The sequence below is a fragment of the Palaemon carinicauda genome, chromosome 10 (assembly GCF_036898095.1).
Source record: "Palaemon carinicauda isolate YSFRI2023 chromosome 10, ASM3689809v2, whole genome shotgun sequence".
NCBI lineage: Eukaryota > Metazoa > Arthropoda > Malacostraca > Decapoda > Palaemonidae > Palaemon > Palaemon carinicauda.
Window position 1 is genome coordinate 115,994,057 of NC_090734.1, and position 15,568 is coordinate 116,009,624.

The window sequence follows — 15,568 nt, forward strand, 5'->3', positions numbered from 1 at the left end:
ATAATATTTCCATTTTCATCCTTTAGAGGATATAACTGTTGGCGCCCTATGCCAAGTCTTCTTTTCATGAACTTGAGGCTCCTTCCTTTTTTTAGTGTTCCCTAAATTTTGGTCAGCTTGTGTTTACTAATGTCTTCGGTATTTACTTTTTCTATCTTTTATATTTCTGCTAATTCTATTTCATCGCTCTTGGATTTCACCCTCATTTCAATCTTTCCTTTGTTATATTTTTGCTGTTTTCTGATAGTTTTCCGTGATCTTGTTTAGGAACTTTTCCACCTTTCTTTATATATATATCCCAGCTGTCAAGGATTTACCTGCCAAGTACTGCATGAGGTAGAAATTTATTTCTATTTGAACACGATGTTGTGTTGATATTTATCCATATTGACTCATTAGGGGTAATTTGAATGAATTACTACCAATAGTGTCACGTGGTGGGCCGGGAAATCGGGTAAAACTCGCTGGTAAGAGACTGATGTCTCGCCAGGTAAATCCTTGACAGCTGGGTAGCGTTAGGTTCCGATTTCTTTTATGGCCTCTCGTGGCATGGTTGGTTTCGACCTGGCCTTTCATTAGAAGGGGCCAGCGTTCGATCCCAAGTATGAGGTAGAAATTTATGTATATATATATATATATATATATATATATATATATATATATATATATATATACCGTGTATATATACAGTTATTATATATATATATATATATATATATATATATATATAGAGAGAGAGAGAGAGAGAGAGAGAGAGAGAGAGAGAGAGAACTACTCGTAGCTTGTGTTTTAGAGAGATTTTCCAGTCGAGGGAATATACTATGTCAAACTAAGCATCGATTATTTTTTGTAAAAAAGTTGTTTGCACGAATGGTATAGCAAATATTGCATCAAATATACAATATAATTTTAAGTAAAGTATTATTATAATGATATAATTAGGAACCATGAAATTATATTGAATTTACGTTCATAAATACTTTTTTGAGATTTCCCAGCCATCACACAGCTCACAGCTCTAACAAGTAGCACTTCCCCAATACTGGTGTCCTCCCCCAGCGCCCCCCCCCCCCTCCCCCCAGGCCCAGCGTACTGCTTCTGCCTGTTGTCCTCCCCCATAACAACCAAACTCTTCTACACCTGAAATTCTGGAATCTATAGATATTGGGGGTGACACAGGGGCACTGGAGACGACAGAACTAATGCATTTGACTGTACATTCCGTATAGATATCAGAAAATGTTTTAACATAATCATCCATTCCTTGCCTTTGAAGGGCTTTCCTAACTGCTGAAGTTTTGACAGAATCAAAAGACCGTCCTATAGTCTAAAAATGCCATACATAGTGGTTTGCCATGCTCTGCTATTTTTCTATTACATGGATATGGTCAGTTATTGAATACCCTCTTCTAAATCCTGTCTGTCCTCTTGGTTGATTAAAGTCAGTCTTACTGTCATTCTATTCGGCCTAATATAATCTTTTTAAATATCTTATATATTACTTAGAGTAAACGTATTGGGCAGTAGTTTTTTTCAGGTCTTTAGTTTCCCCCTTTGGACATAAGTCTGTCTCTCGGGCAATTTTTATTAAATACCTAGGCATTTGTGTTATCAACTATCTTAAGGCAACACTTCCCTAGTTTTCTGTATCTTTTTTCGTCTTCAGGAATAGAATTTGGAAGAAAAAGATGAAATTTGTTACTGTGCTGCTACATTTATTCAATTTTCGTCAACAGTTTTTTTAGCCATAACTATTGGTTTTCGTCAGGGCATATTTACTGTTCCAAATTTGATATAATTTACAAAGTTGCAACGCAATAAAAGTCATAGTATATCACACAGATACAAAATTAACCGATTGGTCTGCGAACACACAATTTATCTGAACTGAAAGGAACACTCGCCGGTTTTTGCCTAACAACATAAAGCTCTTCCGCCCTCGTATGTTCTACAAGCAATGAGAGATATTAATGGTATAGACCGATCTAACCTAATCCACACATCGACGTTGAGAAGCATACTTATCTTTTGGTGCTGGAGCTTTTTTAAGAAGTGTTCCTTGAAGTCAAGATGTGTTTCGCACACACTGCATGTGAAGCGTCGATACAAATATATGTATTTGAGAAAAAAAAAAAAAACACACACACAATAAAAACGTTTCTGCGTTGTGTATTGAGCGGCTGCTTATATAAAAATGAATTAGTTTTACTGAACGATTGCTGGAAGTTACCTCTTGTCTAAAGACACCACTGTCCTTCAAACCGCTTGTTATCGCAAAACTTAATACTTAATTGTTTATCTATTTATTCAATTAATTTAGAAAATTATTATAATACTTTGGGTAAATATTTTAATAGAAAATTCTTTGTGTTCTCTTTATGCTAGTATATAACCAAATTATTTTTTTTTTTCATTATGGGTCCCCCGATCTTGAGGAGTTTGTTTAATGTTATTTTAGCTGGAACGAAACAATAATTCGATCACGGGTCAGAGTCTAATGCCAATAGGGGATTATTTATTGCTAACCCCATGGCTATAATTACCTAAATCCTAACATTACATAGAAATCATTATCCTTATAAAATGGCAGTGCATTCATAGAAATGGAAATTAAAATAAATCTAAAACATCAAAATACCTAACAACAACAAATGTAAAAAAATTTTTTAAGACATTTTCCACAAAAACCCATGAAAATGCCACTGAATACATCCGAGTCCCACAATTTCCTTCATTTTTATTTGTCATAAATGAGGAAAAGATAATTTAACTGGTGCTGGTTTAGTATGTGGCCTACCTTTTATTATTCTGGTTTAGTATGTGGCCTACCTTTTATTATTCTGGTTTAGTATGTGGCCTACCTTTTATTATTCTGGTTTAGTATGTGGCCTACCTTTTATTATTCTGGTTTAGTATGTGGCCTACCTGCCTTGTTAGGTTAGGTTAGTAGGTAAGGCCACATACTAAAACAGATAAAATTTCGTAGGCCATACTCGAAAGGTAGGCCACATACTAAACTTTAATTTATCTTCGAGCAATGTAGTTTAACTAAATCCAACCAAGTTAAACTAATTTAGCCTACACCATCTCAAGTTAACCTAGATTAGCTTAACTAATACAAAATAGAGGATGGTAAACTGGAATGATAAAAAGAAAGAAGTGGGGAAATAGAAGAAATTCATTTGTTAGAAAGAGAATAGGATGAGGCATTTCATCTTGCTATTTCTGCATCAGGATTATGTAGGATAAGAACAAAAAGGATAACAAGATGAAGCAGTGGTATTTTAGAGTCTTCTTTCTCAATTAATCCTATTTTCATTTATTACTCCTAATACCCAGAAATATTTGATCAATTATTATTATTATTACTTGGTAAGCTACATCCCTAGTTGGAAAACCAGGATGCTGTAAACCCAGGAGCCCCAACAGGGAAAATAGCCCAGAGAGGAAATGAAACATGAAAAAATGAAATGTTTTAAGAACAGTAACATTAGAATAGATATTTCCTATATAAACTATAAAAACTTAACAAAACAAGAGGAAGAGAAATAAGATAGGATAGTGTGCCCGAGTGTACCCTCAAGCAAAAGAACTCTAACCTAAGACAGTGGAAGATCGTGGTACAGAGACTATGGCACTGCCCATGCCTAGAGAACAATGGTTTGATTTTGGGGTGTCGTTCTCCTAGAAGAGCTGATTACCATAGCTAGAGAGTCTTCTACCCTTACCAAGAGGAAAGTAGCCACTGAAGAATTATTTGGGATTAAGTATTAAATAAAAAAACGATACTTATATAGAATATTTTATGTGTGCTAGAGATGAATACATAGAGCTCCTTTAGTGTTAATCGGTAAAAATAGTAATAGTTATAAAAAATATGCATCATACAAACTTTTGAGGATGAACTTGTATTGATGGTAATGAAGATGATAATGTCGCAAATTGCATGAAGCATATGATACCAAATGTGATGAACCGTGGTAGCGACTGTAAAGATCCAACCTGGTCATAATACATTGACCAAACTTTACAGAAACAGAGGAACACAATAGTTACCCGTCTGTCTAAGTAACTCATAGAAAACAAGTCATGTATAACCCGCATTGCAGTAAGTACCCGAAATCGTACTGACTCTCGACTTGTTGAAGGAGTCGCCATCACTTCCGTAGGTGAGGTGGCTGGCTGGCTGTGTACCGTTTCCATTTGACTGCAAGTTCTCTTCTTCTTCCAAGCGATTCACCAAGTCTGCTACAGTTTCGGCAAGGTTACGGCCGTTGGTTTCCGGCAACAGGAACACGAGCAATCCAGCCACAATAGCACAGCTTCCAAAGACAGCAGCTGACACCCATGCTAGGTTGTTTCCATACTGGAATTGTCAAAGAGTTACTGTTTTTAGTTAAAGAACATGGTATTTGGGTAATCATGAAAACAAGTACAGTAACTACAACAACAAAAAAATTACTTATAATGCAAGTAGAATGAAACATTATTGGATCGTTAAGTACACAAATAGTATATGTACATGAATAAAATAACAATAAATTGCCATACAATTATCTTAGGTTACAAAAGCATTCTAATTTCCTCAAAACAAGAAATTGAAAATTCTTGAAACTATAGTTTTACATTGAAATTACTGATCAGGAAAAGAAGCCATAGAAAGGATGTCTTACTTAAAGAGCTTCACATAAATACAATTACAATTATATCCTATCATTATAGTCTTATAAACAACTATGTAGCCAAAAGCCAGAGGACCTCTATCCTAAAGAAAATTGGCAATTGTAGTTAATCATATTGGCATAAGAGAGATCAACCTGTGTCCCAGAAGAAGTTGCAATGTCATTTCAGTGTAGCTATCTTGGATTATCTTCCTGCAGAAGGACTGGTTCCATTTATAGCAGTAGTGTGAAGTCTATGGTGACGACTTCCCTTCAAAGATCTTTCTCAGGCAACAAAAGCCTCTGTGTATATCTACATCCACACAGGCAGCAATACGGCATTTACAGGTAAATTTAAGCAGAAGGTTAAGTGGGATATACATCAATTCCAATGAGACCATTCCAGACACCACCTTCAGCTCTCTGTATTTATGGTTTTATTGGAATCGACTCATTTTACATCCAAGCTTCAAGTCTGCTCACGTCTTCACAATCCAAATTGCACACAGCCTTGTGGTCATTCGTTTTCAATTCAGTCCTGCTTTGCCAACCAATCGTTCACACCTTTGCATACCAGTGTGTTATGGAAACATTTCTAATTCGTCTTTTAAACTCACATACATTCCCTGGTTCCCTGCAACATTTCTCCAGACACTAGCTACATGGCTTTCAGTATTCTACATCGCCATTTTCCCTAGTCTCTTACCACTTAGCTGTTCAACTTCTTTAATGTTAATTTGCTCTAGCGCTTAGCCCTACCTACCACTGAAGAAGCAGTTGTTTGGACAATCATCAGTTGATTTCAGAAATGTGATTAGAAATTACTTATGCATTTTTCCAAGTAGAGTATGATCAAATAGGCCCCCCTGATAACCTTTTCTCAACTAGGCCTAATTAAGAAAAAAAAAATGCTTAAAAGAAGAGAATGGGGGAAGAAGGGTATGAGGGATTCATTGACTGAGAGAATAATTGTCAGGAAAATAGAATACAAGGTAATAAAAGAATGAGAGAATGTGGAAATAAGACTGGTGAAAGACGAATGTCAGATAGTAAAAGTATAAGGGAATAATATAATTAAGAAATAATACTGTGACGAAAGACGAATATAAGGTAATAAGAGTACGAAGGAATGATAGAATAAGGAAATAAAAGCCTGAGATAATAAGCAAATGAAGAATATATTGACCCCAAAGGAAATCCCCCCAGACTTAACTCTTAAAGGAGGGAAGACAGCAAAAGCCTTGAGAAAGGGAAAGCAGAAAATGAATTCCAGAGCTGGCATCAGAGGAGAGTAAATGGAGGCATCACAAGTATCCTGGGAACATGGAAGAAAGTAGCCGCTTTCCGGCAGCCTGGCAGAAATGAATTACCGTATAATACGTAATGAAGGGAGGTATGCTGAAGCCCACATAAGCGGAGAGAGTGCAGGCAGCTGAGCCCAAAGGTCGCAGCGTCGTTGGAAATAGTTCTGGAGCATACAGGAAGTTTACCTGTGTGGATAAATAAGAGAAAAGCCCCAAAAATGAGAAGCGCTACTAGAAATATGATTAGACTTGAAAAAACTAGAAGTTAACTGTATAGAAATGGTCTCCATTTTATTCAGTTATAAATTTAGTATATTTTAGCGGATAACTAAAATAAACTGATTAGCATATATATTATATAGAAAGAGCTGTTTTATTTTTATTAACTGCAAATATCAAAACTCTTAAATTGTATTCGGTATGGCATTTTATACTTATGAAAATCTGAATGATTCGCTCAAGGAGGATATACAGGTACCAAACCAGCTAATACCTTACCTGGTAAGCCGTACAAACCAACAGGTAGCTGATCATGACAATGCCGATGTGCAGCCATTCTGAAATAGGATGTCAAAATCACTTGTATGCTTTTGGAGGATAGAACGGTCCAGGAACAATAGCCTGTACTGGTTGGTATCAAGCCAGCTTAATCCTTATCAATGACGTTTCCACATTCCAAAGGGATCGTTTACTAAGGAACGACAGTACATACTGTATATACAGAAATGGTCTTCTTGACATTCAGAAAAGTTTAACCAACTCACCGTTCGTGATATGATATAACAAAAATCCAGCAACTGAAAGAAGAAGAGCTCCGCTAGTCATGAGACAGGTAGTGACAACTGATTTTCTTCCAATTCGCTTCGTGATCGGAGCCGTCAAGCTGTAAGCGGGTATCTCAAAGGCTCCCAGCAAGGCCATGTAGAGAAACGGGGAGCTGTGAATATGAGAGAATTATGATTACGGCTATTTCTTGAGACGACTGTCCGCACCCCAAATCGAAGGATGGAAAATATGTGGAGTCTACTAGTATCACGTTCATCAGGTCTAACAATATATGTAATGGTCTTGTCAAGAGTATTTTGAATTGTAATTTTATTTCTGGACATGATCTTTTTATGAAATCCTTTTCTATAAATCCAAATCTGATATGGAATGAAGAATTAATAGTTTTCCTCGTTGAACTTCAGACTTGTTTTTGAAAGACAGTAGTGTTGAGCATTCTTACCACTAAGCTTAATTTTATATATAAATCTTCTCTTTGGGAACTTTGGATGCATGAAAAACTTAAGAAGGAACAGTAAGCACAAGAACAGGTCACCAGTGCGACTGTAGATACAGAAGAATTTTGTCAGGAAAGGTACGACTAAAACGAACCACTACCAAGTTTGTTGATTAAAAATTTCTCACTATAACTACTGCAGATTCGTTAACGTATCCGAATAGCACTCAACAATGTCTTTTATTTTCTTTTCCGTTTGACTTTGATGTTCTTTTCACCTGTCTGTCACGTATCATTGGCCTTTCTATTGTTCCATTTGCCACTCTTTTACTCAAGAACGTTTCCATAGAACCAGCCCTTTGAAAAACTCAACTTAAGGCTTAGTTAGATTAATGTATAATGGCATGAGATACCCTTAGTGATTTGCCAACTCTACTAATAGCTGAGATATGTTGGCTTATACTCTTCAAGAAAAGAGGTTTGGTGGAAGAGGATGCCTTTCATAGAAGGCATTGGAGAGGGCGTATCAGCAACCGACACCCTCCACCCTCATGTAGGGATAACGGTGGGAAAGAAGAAGAAGTCTTATCTTCAAGTTCAATAACGATTAAAGATCAAACTAAACCTAGTTTCTCTCACCTGAAGGAGCTTGAACTCAGTGGTAATCCCAAGTACACGACTCCTTGCAGAAGCCACACAGTGACCAGTACCAGCGTCATTTTTCTGATGATTTTTGTTCTCAGAAGAGCCACAGGCGCCGCCCACCACGGACCAATGCCGTCATCTAGGCCCAAGGCATTGGGAGGCCTGCTCAAGCTTGGGTCTGTGCCTCCACGTGCTGACATTGAGTCTTGGGTCTTGGTAGAGGGTAGGTGGAGTGAAGTTCCACTTTCGTTTTGTTCATTTTGTGTCTTCTGAGTCTTTGTCTCATTTTGTTTCTGAGGTTTAGTAAATGGAATACTAATTGAGTGTCTACTCAGCGATTGGAAGGAAAACATTAATAAAATGAGTTCATCTCGAATCATAAGAAAATGAATAATGATGCCCGTGGGAAAATAGTTCTTCAAGTTGATGAATATAAAGGTATACTGCCATGTGCATCTATACAGATCTAGAGAGAAATAGCAGATAGACATGAACGTTTTTTTATGTTATGGAAACATTACAGTCAGAAGTATTTAAATGAAAATTAGATGAATTTGATTAGTCTTTTATCACTGTAATGTAGAAATATTTATAGGTGTAAGTCCTTAGCAATAGAAATAAAACTATGTGGATTTTTTTTTGTAGATGGCACTGGATTAAATGGTGATAGAAAGGAAAGACTATATATATTACAATGAAAACCTGATATTAACAACTGGCATTAGGAGAAGAAATATCATAGAAGTGGATGAAAGAATATATGAACATGTTCATACTGATGACCATACAACCTAGGAACTCTCATCTTGTATGAATTAGATTTATAATACAATTCAATACACAGTCTTTAACTTTTCAAAGGTACAGTGGGACACAGGAATTCCTGGTACACCTTGTTCTGAGTAAATGCACCCAATCACACCCTCTCTGTGCGACAAATTCCTGTGTTTAGCCACGCCCATCATCTCTGCCATCTTTTCCTACACTGTCTGTTTCGTTACTCGCCGCGAAGTAAGGGTGTGACAAGGTGCACTTCTTCGGAGAGAAGAGTGCCAGGGACTTCTGTGTCCAATTGTACATATCAGTATTTACATAAATATCCTGTACGCAATGACTGTATTATTATTATTATTATTATTATTATTATTATTATTATTATTATTATTATTATTTACATAAATATCTTTTACACAATAACTGTATTATTATTATTATTATTATTATTATTATTATTATTATTATTATCATCATAAGCTAAACTATAACCCTAGATGCTATAAGCCCAAGGGCTTCAACAGGGAAAATAGCCCAGTGAGGAAAGGAAACAAGGAATTAAATAAACTATAAGAGAAGTAATGAACAACTGAAATAAGATATTTTAAGGACTAACAACACTAAAATAGATCTTTCATATATAAACTATGAAAACTTAAAACTGAATAAGAGGAAGAGAAATAAGATAGAATAGTATGCCCGAGTGTACCCTCAAGTAAGAGTTTTAATCCAAGAAAGTGGAAGACCATGGTTCAGAGGCTATGGCACTACCCAAAACTAAATAAAAGTGGTTTGATTTTGGAGTGTCCTTTTCCTAGAAGAGCTGCTTACCATAGCTAAAGAGTATTAATGTAAATTCAAGAATACTAATACAAAATCAGCATACCTGATATATAGAATGAACTACTGAACTGACATCCACATCTAGAGCGAAGTTGGGCTGGTTGAGTCGCACAGCTCTCTGAAGAACGATGATGGCTTCATCCAGACGTCCTTTCACAATGAGCCACCGCGGAGATTTATCTATTAGGCTGGGAGAAAGTGTTTACTCTCTATGTTCAGTACATACTTCTGTAATCATACATGATCATGAGCACTACTGGTTGCTTGTTATGAAAGATTAATGGTCCGTCAAAGCTTCGCAGTAATCAATTTAATTCATAGCCTATAATTACATAAATAGCAAAAGGAAATCTATACTCATACTAAAAGAATGCATAATGTCTCCTCAACTGGACATTGGGAGTGCAGGTCAAGAGCTCAGACACAGATGCACCCTGTGTCAGAGCAATTGGTAGACAACAATTTACTCACTACATAAGCACTAGAATCACTAGACAAGGCCAGGAGGCGGCGGCTTGTAGTAAACGCCAGTCCCTGATACAATAGGCTATTCCAGCTATACCTATCATCATCAAGGCATAGGGCAAGGCTAGAAAAATGCCTACAGTTGGACGCAGACTTGGGTTGCATATTTCCATAGCTGTAAAGCAGAATACCATATTGATTATCCTTAAAACATCAGATTTGTCTTTTGATTTTCAAAAACTGAATATTAATAAAACTTTCCTATTGTTAACTAGACAAAAGCCAGGTAGTTACTCTATTCATAACCCAAGGAATTTGGAAATGCCTTCTTTATTCAAATTACAATATTCAATAAGAGAAATGATACAGAGAAGCCGAACCAGGATTTCCAGAGGTATCTTTATTCATAATAACAGATTATAACACCTCACTAATAATCTATGAGACCATAAGAACATTGAATGGACAATAGCTTACAGATTATGAAAGCAGGGCCAACCATGATGGTATTAAATACTCCCAAGAAAAATCTAGCCACCACAACAAGCCAAAACCATGGAGAAAACACCAGAGCTATGGTGAAGCATATCGTAAACAAAGTACCTGTTCTTATACACCAGCGTCGACCATATCTGGAGGCAAGAATGAAACAAATTGTTAGATATAAAAAAAGGTTTTCCTAATGTAATACCTTTCTCTAAGGCAGTATTTCAACAGTTGTGGTACTAGGGGACTGAAATTGTGCTCAATTCTCTAAATAAGATTTGAAACTTTACCAAAAAACAAACCACTTCTACCCATATTTTATAACCAGTCTGTTACTGCACATCATTTCATGCATATGATATGTAAGCTATTCTTGCAAAGTCCTTTCCTATATTTCTTTGATTTTTTTTTTTTACTATATCAAAAACATTTAGATTCCATGTGATAGCTAACTGCACTTATCATGGCATTTAGGTTTATTTCTGTGAACTTGAACTCCACTCACCCTTACAATGCCTCTTCTATTCAATGTTTCCCGTCTTTCACTAGTCTCTGGAGCTTCTCTCTTTTGAACTTCAAAACTATATCAGTGCCAAATTCCAGTGACTCGAGTTCTATCTACTTTTTTTCTAACATTCTACTTAAGATTTACTTTATCAATTAGAAAAATGGAAAGGAAATATTCATACAGAAGAAAGGGGCACCCACGTCTATCACGATTTTTCTTGGAAGAATAAACTGCATTCACAAAAATTGCGAATCCTGAGAAAGGTTATGGAATACAATGGAATACAGAGGTCTAAATGATAGTAGTATCTTCCAAATCAAGTCTATGATACCAACCTGTCCGCTGCCATTCCAGCTACCATGGCCCCCATGAAGCCTCCAGCAGTGTAAATGGTCTGGAAGAGCGAGGCAAGTCGAGCTTTGTCGCAGACAAGGTTCCACTGGAAATGGAACATTACATTTTGTCACTAAATATATTAATGAACTGGAATTATTCATTTAGCTTTGTCTTTTGTCATTGATAAAAGTGTAAATATCCATGACTCATATTTCCCTAGTAACTGCATTTTCACTAAGAATCCTTTTGGTCTTGAAATTAATTTTAAATATTTCTTAACTTCATTAGTTATTTAGTTAAAAAAAAATTTCAATTATTCCAGAGCTTAATCCAACACATTTGCTTTTTTTCTTCTTGAAGTAATCAGGAAAATAACGATAATTCAACTCGTAAATACTACGTATGACGGTATGAGTCACACATAATGTAAATTGTCTATTGATTAATAGTCAGATAATCTAATCTCCTACATAAAAATATATAGATAACTAATACTAGACTGGAAAATAAAAACCACCACAGGAAACAACCAGAAGAAACCTAGCTTACCTCCATTGCAACCGTGGAATGAAAAAGGGACGTATCATAGATCCACTCCTCGCAAGGTACAATTTGCTCATGTCCAGTGGAATCTCTTTCTACCATCTCACATTGGGAGCTTGGGGAGAACAATGCGAGAAATGAGAGCTGGCAAACTTCAGAGATAACAGAAATCTTTCAATAAAACAGAAGTAATTATAAGTGATAAAATGAACAAACCTCCAAGACAGTCTACTACTGGTATCAGTGAAGTTTGACGCAACAAAAAGACATTGCTTTTGCATCCCATTTCTGATGCTGGGATATATCATTAAAGATCTGTCGTGGTAAATATTGTATTAAATAGTATAACAACAACTTTAGCATAATTGACAGACTGCCGTAACAATTTTAAAATAACTCTGAACCCGTCATAGCAACTCTGACATTAATTAGGGAATATTTCAGTAAGGCTGGCGTCTCATATGAGCCTCCAATAATTTTCTGTTTGTCTGTTTAAAATTTGTTGGTGGTTCGTCTGTTCAAAAATACTTGAAGTTTCATCTGTTATTAGATTTATTCCAGATCACGATACCAATCCAGTGGTTTGTGTGTCAATGTTCTTGGTAAAGGTATGCTCCTTCCAAATGCTTACTATAGTCAATTATTTTTAGTAAGGCAGATTTGCACCGACTAGTTGGGGTGCCCTTTAAGGTCGGATAAGTTCCCTGATAGCTGATTGGTCGGAAGTACTTTTGTCCGGATACTTCCGACGAATCAGAGTTCAGGAAAGTTTTCCGAGCTAAAAGGGCACCCCTGCGAATCGGTGCAAATCTGCCTCGCCAAAAAAAATTGACTATAGTTTACAAACCATCCCAATAACTGTAGGATCATTGAGTGGCTGTTATTGTATATGTGACATTACCGAGGAACTGTGACATCACTCAGTGAGTAACAGACACCATTGAAGGGAGATACTTGGTAAAGTCACTCGACGATGAAAGTCATGAAACTGCAACATAATTAAAGGAGCTTAATGGCGATTGGGATGCTAGTGACGTCACTGAATGATTATTGTGACATTAAATGGTTTATTATAGTATCGTTGAGAAGCATGAAAACTATGATGTTACTGAGGCACTATCAAGAAGATATTGATGTAATTGAGAGATGTCATTAAGACTATATCGTGAAAACTGTGACGTCATTTAGAGACTATAGTGAAAACGGTAATCTGATCGAGAAACTATCGTAAAAACCGTAACATTACTGAGAGACTATCGACAAAATCGTGACGTAATTGAGAGACTATTTTGAAAACTGACGTTATTGTGGAACGATTGTTAAGATTATGGCGTCATTTAAAGACTATCGTGAAAATTATGACATCATTGAGAGACTGTTATGAAAACTGTGACATTGAAAATTTAATATGGAACAGGTGGCATCATTGACAGACTATCATAGTCTCTGTGACGTCCTTGATGATATATAACCATAACACAATATCTCCACGAGATTAGTCTCTGAATTATCAATTTTGTTCCCGATGGAGGAGAAATAGACAAAAAGTCATCTATATTGTCAAGATGAATGAATGAAAACAATGTAAAAAAAATAGACTATAAGTTTTGGACGCTTTGTATAGCATACACATGAACACCTAGAAATAACAATGAAGGGAAACTACTTAACTAACCCATTCAATGGCAAGGTCCGATTGTCATCTGGGACTGCACAGGAAAATGACGTCACGGAGTTGAGGAACTCGCTGCCAATTAGGTAGATCGGAAGGACGCCGGGAACTGAAAGGAAAGCAAGTTGACAAGGCGTCTAAGCCAACGGTCAGTTCAGTGACCTAACTAGCCGAGATATGGAGACATGAGATGGAAAGGAAATAATGTTCAAATAGGGAGAAAGCGATAGGTTTTTTTTTGTTCAAAAGTGACATAAATCTACGGAATACTGAAAAATATGTATATACATATAAACATACATACAAACATATATGTATATATGTATACACACACATATATATATATGTGTGTGTGTATATATACACATATATATATATATATACCTGTGTGTATATATACATGTATATATGTATGTATACACACACATATATATATATATATATATATATATATATATATATATATATATATATATATATATATATATATATATGTATATATACATATATATATACATATATATATGTATATATATACACACACATTTATATATATATATATATATATATATATATATATATACACAGTATATATATATATATATGTATATATACATATATATGTATATATATACATATATATATGTATATATATACATATATGTATATATATACATATATATATGTATATAAATATATTTATATATATATATATATTTATATATAAATACATATGTACAGTATATATACACATATACATATACATGTGCATATATATGTTAACTAATATCATCCTAATATGATATAAAGTGCTAAAAAACTAGGATTATAGTTAGCATTAAATGGATCATGATTTTTTTTCACCGTCAAATTAACCAGTGATTATAAGAAGAGGTGCTATGAAGAATGGTACACTTTCATATGGACAAAAATTTAACATTCTCTCTCTCTCTCTCTCTCTCTCTCTCTCTCTCTCTCTCTCTCTCTCTCTCTCTCTCTCTCTCTCTCTCTCTCTCTCTCACACACACACACACTTACCTGCAGCAGAAGTAGCGAAGAAGAGATAATTCCATTTCCCTGTGCCTAATTTAGTAAGAAAATCATCCAAACCATCTACGTTGTTCATTTTCTCAACCCTGTGGAAAAGAAAGAAACTGCTTTTCAAAAAAGGTCATTTTTTAAAATTAGGGCACAATTTTACAGACCGGGAACAATAAATGGAAGTTTCAAATTTATGTATATATATATATCTATATATATATATATATATATATATATATATATATATATATATATATAGGCCTATATATGTATATATATATATATATATATATATATATATATATATAACAACAACAACAACAACAACAACAATAAATGCAGCTGTTTCTAGGCCACTGCAGGACAGAGACCTCAGACATGTCCTTATTCATGTCTAAGGTTTGGTCATATTTCATCACCACGCTGGCCACTGCAGATTGGTGATGGTGGCAGACTTCATCTGATCGCTCACAGCAAACCAACCTAGTATAGCTTTGCTGATTATAGCTATTCATAAACCCTTTCACCACGTTAAGGTATCCCCACTTAGAAAGTGAGAATATATATATATATATATATATATATATATATATATATATATATATATATATATTTATATATATATTGTAGGTAGTAGGTTGACCAGGGCACCAACCAACAATTGGGTCCTTCTCTCTGGTTTCGGCTCATTTTGTCTATGCCTACACACACACCGAATAGTCTGGCCTATTCTTTCCACATTCTCCTCTGTCCTCATACACCTGACTATACTGAGATTACCAAAGAATTCGTCTTCTCTCAAGGGGTTAACTACTGCAATGCAATTATTCAGCGACTATTCTCTTCTTGGTAAGGATAGAAGAGACTCTTTAGCTATGTAAACAGCTTTTCTAGGAGAAGGAAACTCCAAAATCAAACCATTGCTCTCTAGTCTTGGGTAGTGCTAAAGCTTGTTTCATTTCCTCACCGGGCTATTTTTCCCCTATTGGAGCCCTTGGGCTTACAGCATCTTCCTTTTCCAACTAGGGTTATAGCTTAGCTTGTAATATATATATATATATATATATA

General features: G+C 35.3%; 1 protein-coding gene across 5 annotated transcripts in view; it reads right to left on the bottom strand.

Annotated features, from left to right (window-relative positions):
* Nucleotides 1-3,789: 3,789 nt before the first annotated feature.
* The window catches only part of LOC137648688 (organic cation transporter protein-like), a 38,749-nt gene continuing 26,970 nt past the window's right edge, over nucleotides 3,790-15,568 (bottom strand). For 4 of the 5 annotated variants that reach the window (XM_068381712.1, XM_068381708.1, XM_068381710.1 and 1 more), the window contains exons 2-13: nucleotides 14,498-14,595; nucleotides 13,463-13,568; nucleotides 11,794-11,902; nucleotides 11,244-11,347; nucleotides 10,392-10,546; nucleotides 9,921-10,089; nucleotides 9,493-9,637; nucleotides 7,827-8,125; nucleotides 6,730-6,902; nucleotides 6,464-6,522; nucleotides 6,032-6,151; nucleotides 3,790-4,366 (exon numbers count right to left, since the gene is read on the bottom strand). In XM_068381712.1, the coding sequence (XP_068237813.1) occupies nucleotides 4,088-4,366; nucleotides 6,032-6,151; nucleotides 6,464-6,522; nucleotides 6,730-6,902; nucleotides 7,827-8,125; nucleotides 9,493-9,637; nucleotides 9,921-10,089; nucleotides 10,392-10,546; nucleotides 11,244-11,347; nucleotides 11,794-11,902; nucleotides 13,463-13,568; nucleotides 14,498-14,585 (1,806 nt within the window). In that variant the 5' untranslated portion in view covers nucleotides 14,586-14,595 and the 3' untranslated portion in view covers nucleotides 3,790-4,087. The remainder of the gene's footprint in view (nucleotides 4,367-6,031; nucleotides 6,152-6,463; nucleotides 6,523-6,729; nucleotides 6,903-7,826; nucleotides 8,126-9,492; nucleotides 9,638-9,920; nucleotides 10,090-10,391; nucleotides 10,547-11,243; nucleotides 11,348-11,793; nucleotides 11,903-13,462; nucleotides 13,569-14,497; nucleotides 14,596-15,568) is intronic. The other variant, XM_068381713.1, reaches the window with a different exon arrangement.